This window comes from Myotis lucifugus, unplaced genomic scaffold (assembly GCF_000147115.1).
Source record: "Myotis lucifugus unplaced genomic scaffold, Myoluc2.0 scaffold_52, whole genome shotgun sequence".
Classification (NCBI taxonomy): Eukaryota; Metazoa; Chordata; class Mammalia; order Chiroptera; family Vespertilionidae; genus Myotis; species Myotis lucifugus.
In genome coordinates this window covers 1345244-1363747 of record NW_005871100.1, presented here as the reverse complement: position 1 = coordinate 1363747, position 18504 = coordinate 1345244, and the positions used below count along the sequence as shown (strand labels likewise).

The window sequence follows — 18504 nt, the reverse complement described above, 5'->3', positions numbered from 1 at the left end:
ATGGAGTCCCCACGTCCGAGTCCCAGAGAGGTGGGCCCTGTGCTTCTCGCCTCGGGGATCACGGCAAGTTCCAGCTCAGATATCCCATCCTTGAGGGGCTGTTCTCAGCCACATCCCAGCTCCCTCCTGCACACCCCACCTGCCGGGCCCACCCACCAGCCACCTGTGCTGAACAGCTGGGCGCCCTCATTAGGGGCTGGATGGTGACCCCAGAAGGGTGTGGAGGGGGGAAACCGCGCCCTGGTTGGTACCAAGGGCCCTCACACCCCATTGCGAGTGAAAACGGCTGCAGGAGAAGCCCGGTGGCCGCCCGCTGGCTTAGGGCATGTCTAATTTTAGCCCCGGGTGTGCTGGCCCTGGAAGCCCCACAGCTCCCTGGGCGTGTGTGAGTGGCGTAATGCTCAGTCTGCAGAGCTAACTTGGGTTTCCAGCAACAGGTTTCTCCTTTTTCTAAGAAATGCCCAGGAAACAATCAGCCCTCTGTGCTTTCGGAGCCGGTCGGCATTTCCTGGAGGTTCCTTCTTCTTGGCGGTGTGCGTGGAGGGAAGAGACGCTCTAGGGCCGGCCTCGGCCAGGCCTGTCTCGGTACCAGCAAGGGGAAGGCAGTGACAGGACTGCGGGCCGGAGGAGACTTGGGGTCAGCTCTCTGGTGCAGTGGGTCCCTGGGAATTCATGGGTCAGCAAAACAACAACAAAAACCAAAACCAAAAATCTGGGGGACCAACTTCAGGTTCAGACTCTGACCTTGTGGGCCTGAAGCTAACACAGTGTGGGTGGCTTCTTTAAGACAAAGAATATAAAAATATCTAATTTTTGCCAGTTTTACAAAAACAGAAGACTGTGCCAACACACTGCTAGGGCTTCTTATTTTTCTGGCTAAGTAAGGCTATGAAAACAATTTTATAAAATTTAAATATAGCCATAATCTCGAACTAAAAGTCCAGCCTTTGCAATGACCAAACGGAGCCTGTGAAAGATGCCCCGCATTGTGGCTGGTTTCCTCACATCATCGTCGGCCACGTGTCACACACTGGCTTGTGCTCCAATTTCCTGATCCTCGATGTCCTCACTTGTGAAAACAGGACATCACGGCAAGTTCCAGCTCAGAGGTCTCTGTGCCTCCTCCCACCAGAGCTGTGCTCTGCAGCGCGTGGTAAAGTAGAAACAACCCCAGATAAACAGTTGTCTATAGGGACAAAGCTACGCAACATTAAACCCTTAGAATGTCACAGAGGAAAATGGGAGCCCAGGGAAGGCGGCTTTTCCCCAGGGCCACTTGGGGGAAGACATGAACTCCAAAAATAAGTGTTGCCCAGCCAGTGTGGCTCAGTGGTTGAGCATCGACCTATGAGCTGGGACAGTGGTCGGCAAACTGCGGCTTGTGAGCCACATGCGGCTCTTTGGCCCCTTGAGTGTGGCTCTTCCACAAAATACCGACTTCTGCACATGGGCCACAAAGTTTCAATCGCACTGTACATGCGCACCTGCACGTGGTATTTTGTGCAAGAGCCACACTCAAGGGGCCAAAGAGCCGCATATGTCTCGCGAGCCGCGGTTTGCTGACCACTGAGCTAGGATCACAGTTCGATTCCTGGTCAGGGCACATGCCTGGATTTCAGGCTCAATCCCCGGTGTATGTGTGTGTGTGTGTGTGTGTGTGTGGCGGGGGGATGTGCAGGAGGCAGCTGATCAATGATTCTCTCTCATCGTTGATGTTTCTATCTCTCCCTCTCCCTTCCTTTCTGAAATCTATAAAAATATATTTAAAAAAATAAATAAAAACAAGTGTCATGTAAGCGTAAGCCTCCCCTCCTTTTCTAAAGGCAAATGAACCCAAATGTCTCTATTTTCAAATTGGTAGGAAGTTGACCTGGGGCCCAGACAGTGTCATTTCAAAGTCACTGCTCACGGCTCTTCTATTAATGCTGGTCAGGGGAACGTTTTATGAGTCAAACGGAACACATTTTATCCCAGGAGTGGTTTCAAGCCACCCCTTGGCATACTGAACCACACGGAGCCTAAGTGGACTCAGTGTTTAATGGGACTCGGAAGAAATCGGCCTCTCCCGCTGGGCAGTCCCCCCCTGCACATGCTGCCTTTATTAGGACAGTGAAGGTGCCAGAAAGCGGCTTCTCCTAGCAGCCAAGTCAACATCTCCACACAGCTTTCCAGGCCGCTATGGAAACCGGTGGCAACTCTTAGGTCATGTCTTCTAGGCAGCGTGTTAGAACCTTCCCTTTTATAGCTCCGAGCGGTACTTCAGACGCCCGGGGTGTCGAGGTGCTCCTTCCTTCCTGGGGCCTCACACCAGCCTCGGGAGGGCGGGCAGGGGAGCCTTTGTCCCAGGCAGGGCATCCCTTGGTCCTCACTCCACTGCCAGGAGCCCCAACCAGGGGCAGCCTCGGCGGTCCCGCCTGCGGGGCGTGCAGCCGGGGCTCACTCGGGGTGCGGGCCCTGAGGCCTGGTTCAGGCACCACGTCAAAAACAAGTGTCAAAAACGCCTGCCTCTCGGTCTCCTCCGAGGAACTGGTCTTAGCTACACCCAGGCACCTGCAGCCACAGCAAAGGGCGGGCGGCACATAGGAACGGAGAGCCACGAAGCCCCGCCGGCTCAGGGCCCTTAGGGAAGTGTCGCCAACCTCTCACGGTGCGTTTTGCGTCTTAACAAAATGCAGTCAGTGCTGCTGACATCCAGCGGGGACAGACGAAAACCAACCCAGGGGACTCGGGAGCCTAAAATTCTCTCTGTGGCTTTACCACCACCCGGGGGCTGTGGCAAAAGCTCCCACTCCCAGCCCCGCTCCTGCTAGGGCCGAAGGGTTAAACGAGGAGGCCTGGGTTAGCCTCTCCAGCCCTTTCGGATGGACGGCTGTATCCGGGGAACTGGGTCCTCGGCGTCCAGAGGGAGCATCCATTAAACACCAGTTGTGTGCCAAGGCCTGGTGCCAATTGGGAGAATGGGAGAATAATATGCGGGAAGGCCACACCTGGCTCAGTTTTATTTGCCAGTTGTGTGCCCTTGAAGGAACCCTCCCATCCGATGCCTTGGTGACGGGGGTAGATTTCTTCTCTGTTTCTGGAATGTGCCCGAGTCCGGCCTGACTTGAGGGAGGAGGAGGCCTGTGGACTCGGTTTCAGATCTTGCTCGGGCTCTGCAGGCTTTTGGTCAAGGGTGTGTTCCAAAGGCCGGGGGGAGGGGCCATACGGAAAGATAGTTAAGCTGCGAAATCATCGCCCGAAGAACAATGGTCCAGGAGGCAGGAGTACAGCGTGTCTTCCCTCCTGCTGGATGGGCCGGGCCGATGGCTTTTCCAGGAGGATGCGGGGCCATCAGTGCCCCCCCCCCATCTGTCCTCACAGGATGATCCCTATTTTTGTCCAACCTTCGTCATCATGGACCCGGATGAGAGAGACTTGGGTTGGCAGCCCAATTCCCAATGAAGGTTTTTCACTAGTTTCAGGAAGATAATTTATTTGGGTTGAATTGTGAAGGCAGATTGCTTTCACAGTATTCCAAACAGAGCTTTCTCACAGGAAATGTCAGACCAGGCAATCCTAGTCAGGTTTTCCACATCCTAAAGAGCAAAGAAAAGAGAGGAAAAAAAAAGATACTTTTTTTTTTAAATGTTGAAGGTCAACAGAGCTGGCAACTGTTAGAGTCGCTGCACATTGTGATGGCCTGTGCACACGATGACTTCTCGATAACCCAACCCTAAGGAGACCTCACGCTCGTTAGGGCTTAATTTTAAAACCTCCTGCTGACTCCGAGGCTCAGGGGGGTGGGGCCCTTCCCGATGCCGGACACGGACCCCCTCGGGCTGACTCCTGGGACCAAGGACACGGGAGGCGCCCCTTCCTCTCTGCAGAGCTCAGGTTCCTCATCTGTGAAAACCGAGCCTCTGCCAGGTGACCCCCACACCTCCTTCCAGCCTCAGCTCACCACGATTCCGATTCCGATTCCGATTCCGATTCCGCACCTCGTCCTTTCTGGGGGAGCTTGGCTGAGCTTCTAGAGGAAAAGATCTGCCCTTCTATAGAGAACTTGGATTAAATCAAAGTTCTTTTCAGATCAGCTTGCCCTCAGGGATCTGCCCAAGTTCTTTTTATTTTTTTTTATTTTTTATTTTTTTTAAAATATATTTTATTGATTTTTTACAGAGAGGAAGGTAGAGAAAACCGAGCCTCTGCCAGGTGACCCCCACACCTCCTTCCAGCCTCAGCACATCTCCCACTGGGGATGTGCCCGCAACCCAGGTACATGCCCTTGACCGGAATCGAACCTGGGACCTTTGAGTCCGCAGGCCGACGCTCTATCCACTGAGCCAAACCGGTTTTGGCCAAAGTTCTTTTTAGATCAGCTTGCCCTCAGGGATCTGCCCGCCTCTCTACGTCTTATTCCTCCCGAAGCTCAGCCTTTGCTGAGAGCCTTTAAGGGCTGTGCAAAGTCACTGCTGGGAAGCAGAAACCAGCAAACGCAGCCACCCCTCAGTGCGCGCTGTGGCACCCTCGCCCAGAGGGGCCGTGGCTGGGGACGGGCTGGGTCTGCAGAGCTGAAGCCCAGAATCCTGGATGTCATGGCCCTTGCAGCCTCCCAAGGACGATTCTGGTCACATGGAGGTGGAGACGCCAGGCAATTAGTGTGTCCCTAGGCGATGCCCATCTTCTCTGGTCCTGTGGTAGGTCTGTCCAGTTCCCATGTGCACACTCTGCTTCATTGCCATCTCACCCTCTGGCTCATTCCAAAAGGATGTTCTGTTTGAAGCTGGATAGGAGCAGGAGCTGGACCTGTGTCAGGAAGCTGGACTCGGCGCGGTGCTTGTCAGTGTCGCTCATCGTGTTGCCTCTAGTGTATCTCTACTGCGGACCACCGGTTGGCGACTGCTGCTCTAGATAATTGTGAATCTTGTGGAATATGGATTCCTCATCTGGCCACTGCCTCCACTGGGAGGCTCCAGGCTTCAGGGTTAGGATGTTCTGTAGGGTCCAGGTACACGTGCCAAGCAGAGCAAAACCCTCTTCTCCACGAGCCTGCTAAGTTCTTATTTTTAAAATGTGTAACGAGTATTTACTTTTTAAAATGCTTTTTCTTATCTATTGAGATTATTTTACACCCCCCCCCCAACCTGTTGGTGTGAATTACATTATTCAATTTTCTAATGTTACAATATTCTTACATCCCACTTGGTCATAATTTTCTTTGAACTCATGGCTGATGCAATTGTCTATTATTTTATTTCATATTTTTTCACTTGTGTTTATAAGTGTTAGGTTTTTGGAATCAAGGTTATAAGCCTCATTAACCATCACCATCATCATCATCATCTCAGCTATTTCTGTAGCAAGTATTGTGTGCCGGGTACTATTCTTAGTATTTGACATGTTAATTTGTTTAATATCATCCTCTTTGGAGGTAGGACTATTATTAACCTCATTTTATGGAGGTTCATGATGGCTAATATTTCCTGTCGAATTGTTCTCTTTGTTATTCTGTAACAGATAGGGTTATCAGGAATAATACTTTTTATCCCAAAGTCTATTTTTATCTGATAGTATTTAGCTACGTTGGCTTTTAAATGGTTGGCATGCAAGTGATTGGTTTTTCCCATGCTTTCCTCTTCACCTTTTGGGTCGTGTATCTTGGGAAACAGCATGTTGCTAATTTAAAGAGTCAACCTCAGTGTCTCTTTTTGCTGATGAGGCTAATTTATTTGCTTTATTATAATTACTGATATGCCTGAAATCATTTGTCCTGTTATATTTTATACTTTAATTTTGCCACACTTTTTCTTTTTCCTTCCTTTTCTTTTTTTTTTAAGTTAACCATTTTAAAGAGAACAATCCAGTGGCATTGAATACATTCACGACGTTGTGGGTTTCATTTCCTTCTTCCGGAAGTAAATCCTGCAGTAGTTCATTCAGTGAAGGTCTGTGACGGTCAACCGTTTTAGTCTCTGCCTGAAAATGTCTTCATTTGTCATTACCTTTAGTCTTTTGAACATTAAACATGTTGCTTGTTTACGTAATTGCTGCTTATCTTTTCTCTGAGGTTTTTCTCATTGTCTTTGGTGTTCCAGTAGTTTCAGTAGGACACTCTGGGCGTGCACTCATTGTCACACCCACCATTTGACGCTACTTTGTTTCTCTGGATTCCTGTCCGGTAAGTTCTTGGCAGTTGTCTTTTCAGTAAGTTCCTTTCATGCATTCTCTTTAGCTTTTCCTTCTGGGACTCCTTCTAGAGGGTTAGTGGACTTGAAATTTCCCCTCCCTTTTTTCTATTTGCTCCTTCAGATACTTTTCCTCTCTTTGATTGAGTTGCATTCTGAGTGATGTCATCTGATAGCTCCTAGTCATTTGTTATCTCTTCACTGCATCTGGTCTCCTGTTTAAGCTTACAAAGAGTTTATTCCCAACTTTTAAAACGTTCTAACCTGTAGAAAAGTTGGAATAATAGTACAACGAACACTTATATAACCTTCACCTATCTTCAACAACTCTAAGATTTTGTCTCATTTTTTTCCCTCTCTTTTTTCTTCTCCCATCTAAATTATACGGAGTATGTATTTGTAGCACACACACCTATTTGAAAGTAAAATCCAGATATCATATTTTACTCCCAAATATTTCAGCTAAGGATAAGAACATTCTCCTACGTAACTACAGTTCCATGATCACACCCAAGGAACGTCACATTCATTCAGTAACGGCTAACATGAAACCCGTAATCAGATTTCTTCCAAGTGGCTCCAGAATACCTTCTAGGCTTGAGTTTAGCATAGTTATGTCTCTCCAGTCTCTTTTTAATCTCAAACAATTTCCCCCCGTTCTTTAGTTTCTCATGGTGAGTGTAGTCTTATTGACCACACTCTAGATATGCCTATTTTGTTATTAGGTTTATTTTAAACACCTTTGGCAAAGACAGCACACATACGATGCTGCGCATTTCCTGTTACATCACACCAGGGGCCCCTGAGGCCAGGTTGCTTTATTTTTGGTGATGTGCAGTTGGGTCACTCCACGAAGGTGCTTTCTCCATCATTATAAAGGTAACCTCCCTTCTGCAATTAATAAGGAATCTGTAACTTTCAGGCTATTATTAACCTCAAAAGCCTTTCACCAGTGGTTTTAGCATCCGTCAGTGCCCTTTACTAGGAGTTTATAAAACGGTGATTTCCTAATTTTTATCATTCTTTTTGATTTATTAGTTGATGGTATTCTATAGAGAAGACCTTTCCATTACCTATTGCTCCCTCCCTTCCTCTTCTAGAAGCAGGCTCATATATTTTAAAAAATGTATTAAATATATTATTGTCCATTATCATTATAATGCTCATACATTTTTTAATTTTTATGAGACTATTTACTTTTTACAGCTGCCAGTTTTTTTCTCATAGTCTTTTTCTTTTCTTATGATTTTCATTTCATTTTTAAAAAAGCTTTCTCTAATATCTCAAATTACAAGTCTTTTAGATTGTTGTTCTGTTATCTCGGCTTCTTGGGAGTCCTGCTTGCTGTTTTAGCCGGCTTTCACTTACGGTGCATCCTTTTCTGATACACTTAATAGGTTTTTGTTTTGAGCATATTTTCAGTGGGGACTTTACAGATATCTCTCTCCTCTCCGCCACGTGGGAATCATGCATGGCCCTCCTTGTGGAAGTGCCCCAGCTAATTCTACATGGCTTCGGTTTCTTGTGCCAGGATATCATTGGCTTGGGAAGTCTTATGTCAGTTTCTTGTATTCTGGATTCCTGTGCTCCATGAATCAACTTGGACTCCATTCACACTGGGTTCTGTTTCCATCAAATATAACATACAGTGAGTGATCAATATCTTCACTCTCACGGGATACCTTTCTTTTGGAATCCATAACTAAGTTAGCCGAGCATCCAGTACCAACATACAGGAAAGGTCATCTCCTCATCTGGTTTTATGTGAGGAGCTGGTGTGATATTCTGACCATAGGGATACATAAGCAGCAGAGCATCTGCAAGAGTAGCATGGCCCGGCACGACCTCTCAGAGCCCTGAACCTGGTCATGCCCCACAGGGAGTGGGCATGCTCAGGCTTCCCCAAGGCACAGACGAGGCAGCGGATGCCACAGAGGGTAAGTCACTTGCCCAGGGTCACAGGAAGTGGGGGGAGCAGGGATAAGAACTCCAGCTTCCGAGTGGCTCTTTCCACCAAGCTGAGGTTCAATTACCCAGGGATTGAGTCCTGGCCCCAGGTAGCTCCGAACCCCGCAGTGCCCTGGCCTTGCCTCTCCCTTGGGGCACAGAGAGGCGCTTGGATGGGAGTGGCGGCCCGGCCACAGCAGGCGAGCTGGCTGTCTGCGGCCTGCTTCCCATGGATTTATTAGGAGCACGCTTTGACACAAGTCTCTGGGTTATTGGCACAATCACCTTTTGAAGAAGTGTTTTGAATCCTTGATTTATCTTTTTGTCATTGTTTTTTCATAATGGTTTTCATTCAAAGGCAAGAACATGCTTTTAAACTGACCTTTTAAACTTTGTAATGCTCATGCCACAAAGGGACACATGAAAGGAACAAAGGCGCATTCCCGAGTGTGGACTTGCTTGAAGTCCCCTCGGTGATGAGATCCGGGAAACGGCACAAAGCATCTGAGCGGGGCTCTCGCAGCTGATGGATGGCGCCCGGTGGAAGTCCCATGACCGGGAGCGGCCCCGCTGTACTCTACTGGGGGGAACGCCACCCCACCCTCTCACCATGACTCGTGGCCACCCTCGTGCCTCATGGCTTTGCCCTCAGGAGCCAGGGGGGCCACTTGGGAGGTTTGGACTTTGTCCCATGGTCCACAGGAAGCATCAAATAGAAGAAAGAGCCAGCAGCCTGGGTTTGAGTCGTGGCTCTGAACATGTAAGTTGTGTGACCTTATGTGAGTCACCCGGCCTCTATGAGGGTCACTTGATCCTCAGCATCCATCTAGGAGCACTGCCTCGATGCTGGGCGCAGGGCACACAGGCGGCCGGGAGAATCCCAGTCCTTTGTTCCTCTTCGGTTACTTCTCTTACCACGTGCATTGCTTTTATTAGCTCACTGTTCTGGAGACTGAAGTCTGAGACCAGTTCCCCCGGGCTACAGTCAAGGTGTTGGCAGGGCTAGTTCTTTCTGGAGGTTCTAGGGAGACTCTGTTTCCTGCCTTTTCCAGCTTCTAGTGGCCACCACATTCCTTGGCTTGTGGCCCCTTCTTCCAACTTCCTAGTACATTCCAACCTCTGCTTTTGTTGTCGCATCAGCTCTCTTCTCTGTCAGATTTTCTGTTTCCTTCTTACAAGGTCTCACCCGGGTCATCCAGGGTACCCTCCTCCATCTCAAAATCCTTAATCCCATTTGCGAAGTCCTTTAGACCAGCGGTCGCCAACTTTTGGACCTCACGGACCACTGGTTGCTGACCGCTGCTTTAGACCATATAAGGTACCATTCACAGGCTCTAGGGTGTGGATTTCATTGGGGGCCATTGTTCAACCTACCACACCACCTCATATTGCAATTTATGGCTGTTCATTTTACAAGGCTGGGTCTCCCTGGGCAGGGAGACAGGCCTGTCAGATAAGTGCGACATGTTTGCTGGGTGAGAGTAAAGAAATGAATGAATGCATGCTTTGGAGTTGAGAAGGAGGTGACAGCCCAGTCGGGCTGTAGAGGATTAGTGTAGGTTTGCCAAAGGGCGTTCTAGCTTGTAAACAGGTATAGAGGCTCAGCTGAGGAGTTTGGCATGGAGGGAATGCAGGGGGCATGAGGGTGCAGAGCAGGATGAGCTTGGGCGGTGGGTGGCCAGGTCAGAGAAGGCCCACAGGGCACCCTAAGGGGCCTGGATATTATGTTATAAGGAAGCAGTGTGTGTGGGTCTTTGGAGTCATTGCTGGGTTCAAATTCCTCTGCTGCCACCTGCTTGCTGTGCAACCCTGGGAAAATTACTGGCCCGCTCTGAGGCTCAATGCAGTAACACTTCATAGGGCTCCTCTGAGAAGCAGAGGGCTTTTCATACTTGCAGACACTCAGCGCAGTGCCTGGGACAGCCAAAGGATCAGGTAGCATTATTTGCTGTTACATCGCTGTCATTTTTATGAAGATGATTATTGATGATGATGGGGGACCTTTGAAGAAGGTCAGCCCGACAGCAGTATGGCCCGACTTTCCTTTTTAGAAAGATGCCTTTGACACCCATATGAAGATGTGGGGGCCCCACTGGGGGGTCCTGAAGCCAGTCAGGACGCTATTGCAGTGGTCTGGGTGAGAGATGAGAAGGCAGAGAGCAGAGATGGGTACCCGAGAGGCGTTACCGCCCTGGGAGTTCCAGAGATGCCCGGGAAGCCCCTGCTGTTCTCTGCTCGCAGCGGTCCAAGGGGGATCCTAGCGCCCATCAGGCACCTGCGCCTCAGGCATCGCTTTCAGATAGCGACGTCTTAGTCTCCAGAAGGTTTAGACAGAGGTGGGACTCAAGTCCTTGGCCTTTAGTGGCAGAGCTGGTGGGGTGGAGGCTTCTGATAGGAGTGTGGGGACTGGGGAGGGTGGGTCTGACCCAGCCTCTGTGCTGACCGTCCACCTTTCACATCCTCTACCGCCCGTCCATGCCTTCACACTTCTTTCCAGCTCCTTCTGTCCCCATTCCCCACGAGGATGCTTGCAGAATTCTGGTAGCCAGGGGTATAGACAGGCGGTTTTGAATGGAGGAAAATGGCTTGATGAGTGGGGGAGGCCGGGAGAGGGGGAGGGCTGCCTGGAGGGGGGAGGGCGAAGAGCTCCGTGTTCCAGCACCAGCGTAGGAGACCCGGAGAACAAGCAGGAGTGCTCGGGTTTGGCACTGCACGTCCCGGGCGACCCCCATCACGCCCCTTCATTCATCTTCAGGAGGAAGCCAGTTCAATAGGACCCACCGTGGCAAGATTGCAATTGTTACTTCAGTCATATCTCACCCTGCAGGGATGGTGGAGGAAAACATATTTCAATGTCACCATCAAAAGAGCTGTCAGTTTAACATAGCAAATGGGTTTTCAGAGAGTTATGTCATGTGGTTATTTTTAATACATTCTTTTTAGAAAATGATTTTGCTTTACTTCAGAGGGATGCCTGCGGGAGGGGAAGAAAAATCTAAAGAGAGTTAAAGACAGGTAGATCGTTTTAAGAAAGTTCCTCATGCATACACCTGAGTCTACCCATCAGAAGCACAGCACAGGTTCTCTGGTACATTTTTTAAAAAGTATTTTAAATATATTTTTAAATTGATTTCAGAGAGAGCAAGGGAGAGGGAGAGAGAGATAGCAACATCAGTGATGCCCCCTCGTGGGGATTGAGCCCGCAACCCAGGCATGCGCCCAGATTGGGAACTGAACCATGATTTCCTGGTTTATGTGTGGACGCTCAACCACTGAGCCACATTGGCTGGGCTCTCTGGTGCATTTTAAATGGCTGCTGAAAGCTTTACAGGAAAGCTGGAGAAAGGAAACAAAACAGAGATGAGATGAAAACAATTTGTGTAATGATTACAAGAACTTGTGTGTGTGTATGTGTGTTTCCCAGCAGTATCATGGTGACATCAGCAAATTAACTTGCATTAGGTTCTTGGCAAGTGTCAAGCTACATTGTGATGTGTGTGTGTGTGTGTGTGTGTGTGTGTGTGTGGAGAGAGAGAGAGAGAGAGAGAGAGAGAGAGAGAGAGAGAGAGAGAGAATGTGTGTGTGTGTTTAACAACATTCACAGCATTGAAAGGCACCTTGGAGACTATTTGGTCCCATCCGATATGGAACCTGTCGCCCAGAGAGGGAGAGTGACCAGTACAAGGCACACACAGAGCGGAGGGCCAGGCTGGGGAGAAGCCGTCTCCTGAACCCCCTCTGGCGCTCTCTGCCGTTGGCAACTCTCTGCTGTCCTCCCCTGGTACAGTGACGTTTTCTTTTTTTCTAGGAAACATCAGGTACCAGTGCCCTGCAAGGTCGATGATGAGCTGGGGGCCCTGCAGCTCGGTAGGTGTGACTCTGGCCTCCGGGCTTTGCCCGCCAGGCCCCCGGGGTCTTCTCGTGCTCTGCCTGGGAGGTGGCGGGTGGTGGGGCCCTCTCCTGGCGGGGCGGGGGCTCCTTTCTCCCCCCCTGACCTCAGGAAGGATGGCTGGCCGGGAGCAGAGCAAGCTCCTGTTTGGTTGCTGTCTTCTTGCGCTGCCCGTCTTTCCCTCCTGGAGAAACCTAAGAAGTCTGTGCATTTCTGAGTCCACCCTGGGGGCCCGAGGAGCCTTTTCTGCATTTGGAGGTTCTTAGGGCCATTCAGAACCCACAGAGGCCTCCAGAAGATCGTCTCAGTCAACATGTTGGCCCAGCTGTGCCTGGGAAGTCCATTTCCCTGCAACACTTATCAACGTGTGATTGAGGTGACATAAGAACAGGGAGGTGCATAGGGCACGCTCAGCTGGGTGCATTGCGCGTATGTAGACCCCCTAACTCCGCATGCACGCGTTAGTCTTGAAGCAGTGTTCCCTCTTTCTGTAATTCTCTACACCCCCCCCCCGCCCCCTCCCCGCCCCCAGACGGTGTGTCTGCAGGGCTTGCCAAAGGCAGTGGTAGATGGAGAATGACGAGCTGCCCGCCAGACAGCGAGGATGGGGCTTGTGCCTTTTACATTTGCTCTTCTTCTGGAAGCAGCGATCTACCTGTGGGCCATTTGGCACATAAGAGCTGTGCACACACTTTCCTCCCCGTTTAAGGCTCCCTTTTAAACTGAAGCAGAAAGCAGGGTCCTTAGAATTGACTGTGAGACGTGCCATCTGAGGCTTTGCTTTGAAGAAGCTGAAAGGCAGGGCAGGCCTCTGAGGGAGTGTGTATCCTGCTTTGCTGCTCCAGAGGTGCCTCAGGGTTTGAATCACCAGGAGGGGCAGGTGGGGTCGCTGGGCCGCCCGGGAAGGCCCTTTCGGTGCACGGCTGTGCAGACAGGAGCAGACCGGAGCCCGGAGCCAGGAAGCGCTGGCGTCGGAGCCTTTCTAAGGAGCCTCAGAGGAAGATTGTCCACTGAGAGCCCCTCCTGTCTGAACAGAAGGCGAAGCCGTTGGGCCTTCAGGTCCCACGGGCTTCTCGTGGAAGGAAGGCTTTTAGCGAATCTCCCAGAACCCGGCTCTTTGAAGCACGGCGTGTTTTCCAGAGGGAGACTGAGAAAAGGAGGAGATAGAAGAGCCCATGGGACCCGTCACCCAGAGATTGGGAGAGGTTTGGGGGGGGGGGGCAGAAACAGGAGTCACATCTGGTCAGAAGAACAGCACGCTCTGCCCGCCCAGCTCACTCTCCTGGTTCAGCTCAGCAAACCTCTGCTGGCAGCTCCCTGCCAGGCCCCGGGGGCCGCTGCAGGAGATGGAGGGGAATAGAGGGCCTTCCTCCTCGCAGGCAGGGCTGGGTGACACCAAGGAAGAGAGTGGCCTCCACAGCAGCGCAGGAAGCACACACCCACAGTTCTGCGCCGCTGCAGGTTCTGTGGCGGGTTCTAGAAGTTTCCATAGTGAGGTGGGATCTAGACTGGGCTTGAAGGATGGCAAAGTCTTGCCAAATAGAGGTGTGAAACGAGCCTCATAGACAAGGCCTGGGTGTGAGAGAGGTTGGCTTGAGGCGACCTGCCCGGAAGGGAAGCGGTGGGGTGCGGGGCGAGGAGGGTGGGAAGGAGGGCCATGGCCGGGCAAGGCCTGTGTTGAGCACTGTGCTGGAGGGTGACTGAATGGTCAGCCAGCAAGAAGAGGCTGTGCTGGCCAGCAGCGCTTGGGCTGTGGGGGGCCGTCTCTTGGGAGGGGGGGGGGGTAGATTCTAGGAGTAAGAGCCTGGACATTGGGAGACTGGTGAGGGCTCTGGAACAGTCCAGAGAAGAGGTGATTGGCCCTGTTCTATATGGGGAGACCCTGCTCAAAGGAAGAATTACCTGCCTCTCCCCTCTGCTCTCAAGACCCTTGCACTCTTCTCCATCTAGCACTTAATGACCTTGTATTGCCCGTTTGGGGCTCTGTCTCCCCCTCTAGGCGTGGATCTCCCTGAAGGCAGGGATGATGTTTCAGGCATCACCCCTTCTTGTCCCTCATAATCCCTGGCACAAGGTGAATAAAATGCTTCATGAGCAAATAGAAAAGAGCCTGGCTGGTGTGCTCAGTGGGTGAGCACTGACCCATGAACCAGGTCATGGTCTGGGTTGTGGGCTTGGTCCCCAGTAGGGGACATGCAGGAGGCAGCTGATCGATGATTCTTCTCATCATTGGTGTTTTTATCTCTCTCTCTTCTTTCCTCTCTGAAATCAATAAATATAGACACATATATATATACAATATATAGTATATATACACATATTATATATATACAATATATATTATATATACACAATATATATTATATATATACACACATATATATATATAAGTACACATATTATATATATAAATATATACATATATTACATATATATGTATATAATATGTGTCTATATTTATTGATTTCAGAGAGGAAAGACAATGACATTCTCCTGTAACAGTGAGGGAAAGGGTGGGCAAGGAGGAGACATTCTGGAGGCAGGATGATCCGGACACGGTGCAGTGTGGTGTGTGGGGAAGGGCCCCTGGTGGAGGGTGAGGATGGAGTCTGCTATCGACCGAAACCTGAGGGGTGCTGTGCTGAGACTCTAGTCGGGGGTGTTGGGCACTTCCAGGAAATACCCATGGGCACCTGGGAAAAGACGGTGGGGCCTCTGTTATATATTACCCTCTACATATGGTTTCCTCCAAGGGACAAATGAATGGGATAGGAAACCAAATCCCTTGCTTCTCTTTAACAGGATGTCTATGCCAGGGCCTTAAAAATAGAATTCTCAAACCGCCGGCATTGCAGCCGGTTTTGTCTGCTTGGCCAGCATGTCACTCGGCGGTGCTTTGTTTTTCCCTTGCCCGGCGGTCCCGCCGCATCTGGGCCCGAGGCCTGCTATGTGGTCCTGAACGGGGGCCAACGTCCTCCTGGCAGAAGCCAAGGCGGGCTGCCTCCTCCTGGGGCCTCCACCCGCTCTGCCTCCCCTGGGCCCCAGCTCCACCCCCAGACGGTCCATGGGCCCAAGCACGGCCCGGTGCAGCCCGGACAACCCGGACTAGACAGAAGCCTCCAAGTAGGCTTAAATATTGCCCCTTCTTTCCCCCAGGAAACAATCTGGCCCAAGGCGTTGCTAGGAGCCCTCAGGCCTGGGGGCATCACTCTCTTCCTCTGTTTTGGGCCTCTGGGTTCTATAATAGAGTTATTTCTATTCCTCCAGCAAAAATTCTCACTATCCATCTTTGCAAAGCCTGCCCTCCCTCCTTCCCTTCGTCCCTCTCTGCCCAACTCCTCCTCCTCCCTCCCTCCCTCCCTCTCGCCTTTCCTTCCTTATTTTCCTTTGGCCCCACCCCCAAACTCTCATGACCCTCTCCTCCATCAGCCACCATTCTCGTGTATTTAGTTGATATCTTTTTCTTGTGCATGTCCTTGAAAAATGTGTAGTGTTATCTTGTGTTCATGTATTTGTAATGGATATAAACCTCTGCTTTCTTACTTTCTCTGCCCACTGCCATGTTTTTAAGCCCCTTGCATGTTGCTGGGTGAACATCTGGTCTTTATTTCAGGGTGTGTTTGTAAGGCCATGGTCACGGTGGCTTTTCAGAAACCCTAACTACGAAAGGTTCTCATTTAAATCCCTGACTTATTAAAGCATTCTTTTCAGACTGAAGGTAGACTCTGTCTCATCTTGGTGTACCGAGCCCCTAGGCCTTGGCCTCATGCTGTGCCTGGCCCTCTGCCAGGGCAGAAAGGGAGGCTATAGAATAAGATATGAGACTTGTGTCCTGGGCTGTTGGCCTTTGGAAACCATCTCTAAAAGATGTGGGGCAGGGACAGTGACATGTCTCTAGTCCTAGAGGCACAGAATTGTGGGAAAGAATGTCCATATCTATAAGGTGCGGTGAGCTTTGCATGACCCTTTAACCTTGAGGAAACAGGAAGAAAAACATGAGGCCCAGAGGCTCTCTGGAGACAGCCGGTTTTGCCAGCATAATTGCCTTGGGTGGTTTTCACTGGGGCCTTCATCTGAGGTCTGGGAAGGGCTGCGGCCCTGGGGATGGAGGGAGGGAGCTCGGCCCTGGGAAGGCACAGTCTGGTGCGCCAAGGCTCACGCGGGGCCTGTCCTGGCCTCGGTCCCTGCAGCTGTAGGAGACTGTATCTGGGATGTGGCCGAGGTCCCTGCTGGCTAGAGGTCCAGGGACATCTGACTGGCAGGAAGGCAGGCCAATGAGCAGTCGGCCTGGGGGTTTATCCCGTCCCTGCCAGTTCCCATCCATGTGACTTACCTTCTCGAAGCCTCAGTCTCCTCATCTGAAAATGGGAGGCGGGGGGGGGGGGGGGGATTGGGGTATGATAATTACTCCCTCACGGGGCTGCTATGAGGCTTAGGTGGTAAAACATGAGTAGTTAATAAATGAAAGCTACAACAGTGATGATCTGTTATTATTGTATCAGGAATGTGGCATTTCCTGTGCTCATTCTGCCCTCTTCAAGTTTGTCCTCAGGGGACACACTTGTGCATCATGCCCACCTTCCCTAAGAAATGTGTCTGAGCGAGGCTTTTCTGGGCTCGACTCGATGGCTTGGGCCCCAGGCACTTCTTCCACCGTGTGCCCACCAGCAGAGCTTTCCAGGGGACCGTAGCCGTGTCCCAGGCCAGCAGCCCTGTGGCAGGGGCCGGCGTGGGGTTTGGGCATGGAGCAGGAGCAGAGCCCTCAGAACTCATCACACCCTTGGGGTTAAGCGACTTCACGCTCTGCTCTCCATGAGTTATAACCAGGATCTCACGCGCCGCCTTCTCTTTCAGAGGATGTGGAGGATGTGGAGGACGAGCCGATACGGGAGGAAGTCATTCTCGCTCCAGTCCCATCAGCGCTCAGGCTGCACATAGCGTCAAAGCCAATCGACCCCTCAGTGGCAAAGGCAGGTGCCGACTTAAAAGTGCGAGTTGATACATCTCGATGTGAATGGGTGTCAATGGGGGTGTGTGAAATGAAGACAGTTTGATTTGAATTGGTGTGAATGAGGTGATCTTGATCTTTGTGGCTCCATCCATCTCAGTATAGCCTCTCAGTGGTTGTTTAACTGGGAATTTGGGTGGGATGTAGAAGAAAACCTGAATGAGAATCAGGAAAATGGGGGCCTAGTCCTAGCAGCTCCCAACTCTCCCTGAACCGAAAGGTCTCAACCTTCTCCCATCAAACGCTCCAGGGCCCTGCTCTTTTGTCCCTGAGCAGCCCCATGGCATCTGCTGTGGCCCCAGAGCTGGGGTGGTCATGGGATAGTTGCCCTCGTTAGACTGGCCCTGCTCCTGCACTCGTCTCTGGGCCCAGGCTGGTACCAGTGAGGAAGGACAGGGAGGCGTCAGCAATTCTTCAGCACCCTCTGGGCTCGCACCCTGGTCTCCTCGAAGGACGCTGGGACCCAGGGGGCAGGTTCCCGGCTTTACAGCCTCCTCAGCAGAGTGCCCAGGCCTCCATACCATCTCGGCTGCCAGGTGGCCTCACCCTGCCCCTTGGCCGTGGGATGAGTTCTGCCCCTGCTGGCTGTCACTGGCTTTTCAGCCAGGATCCAGGAGGAAGGTGTAAACTCTGGGACACAGCTGACCCCCTTCTCTTCCTACTTCCCAGATCACACACAGATCAAAAGTCAAAGATTTTTCTAGAGCGTTTCCCTCCCCTTCCTTCCCTTTTCCTTCCTTCTTTAGAAACCACAAAGGGTCAGAGGCGTGCTAGTGGCCCTGACCTTGGGGGAAGTGCTCTGGCTGTCTGTAGCCACTGGGCTGTGGTTCCAGACCATGGAAGGGTCCTTAGAGTCCGTAAGAGACCACTCAGCCACAGCATCTCCAAGAGCAGCTGGAACACCTGAGGCCCCACAGAAAAGGTGGGTCCAGGGCTTCTGGCTCTGGCCCTGGGACCTGGGCCCTCACAGCCTAGCTGGGGCTGTCCTGTGATTAGGAGAACAGACACGGGCTTCAGCCTGAATACTCAAGTCTCTCTGGTTCTAGGCTCTTGGGAAACTCCGTTCAAGTACATGGATGGTGGTAGTTGGTGCAAGGAACCTGCCCTGACAGATAACCCTGCCCCCTCACCCCTCCTGTGCAGCCAGCCCTCCTTTGATGACATGGGGACAAATGCTCTGTCACAGAGATTTTCCTTGTACTTCGTGAAAAGAAAAAAGCCATGTTAGAGAGAAATAATCGGAGCTTGTGGGAAAGATCTCAGCCAGGGAGGGGGGCTGCAGAGGTGGCCTCGGAACCCACATGCTGGCATCTTCAGAGGTCCCTGATGTAAAACCATGGCGGAGAGCGAGGGAGTAGCCAGCATGAGCAGTGGGCCTCCGGGGAGAGGCTCTGCCTTCCTGTCCAGGGGCAGGCAGTGGGGAGGGGTTGGCACTTTCTGGGGCTCTGGAGGGTGGGGCTTGAGCTCAATGTCAGTCAGAAGTTTAGAGAAGACAG

General features: G+C 51.2%; 1 protein-coding gene across 1 annotated transcript in view; it reads left to right on the top strand.

Moving 5' to 3' along the window:
• The window catches only part of MINDY4 (MINDY lysine 48 deubiquitinase 4), a 79277-nt gene that overhangs the window by 26053 nt on the left and 34720 nt on the right, over positions 1-18504 (top strand). Inside the window, exons 6-7 of the mRNA XM_023753821.1 lie at positions 11920-11978; positions 16855-16970. Of these exons, the coding sequence (XP_023609589.1) occupies positions 11920-11978; positions 16855-16970 (175 nt within the window). The remainder of the gene's footprint in view (positions 1-11919; positions 11979-16854; positions 16971-18504) is intronic.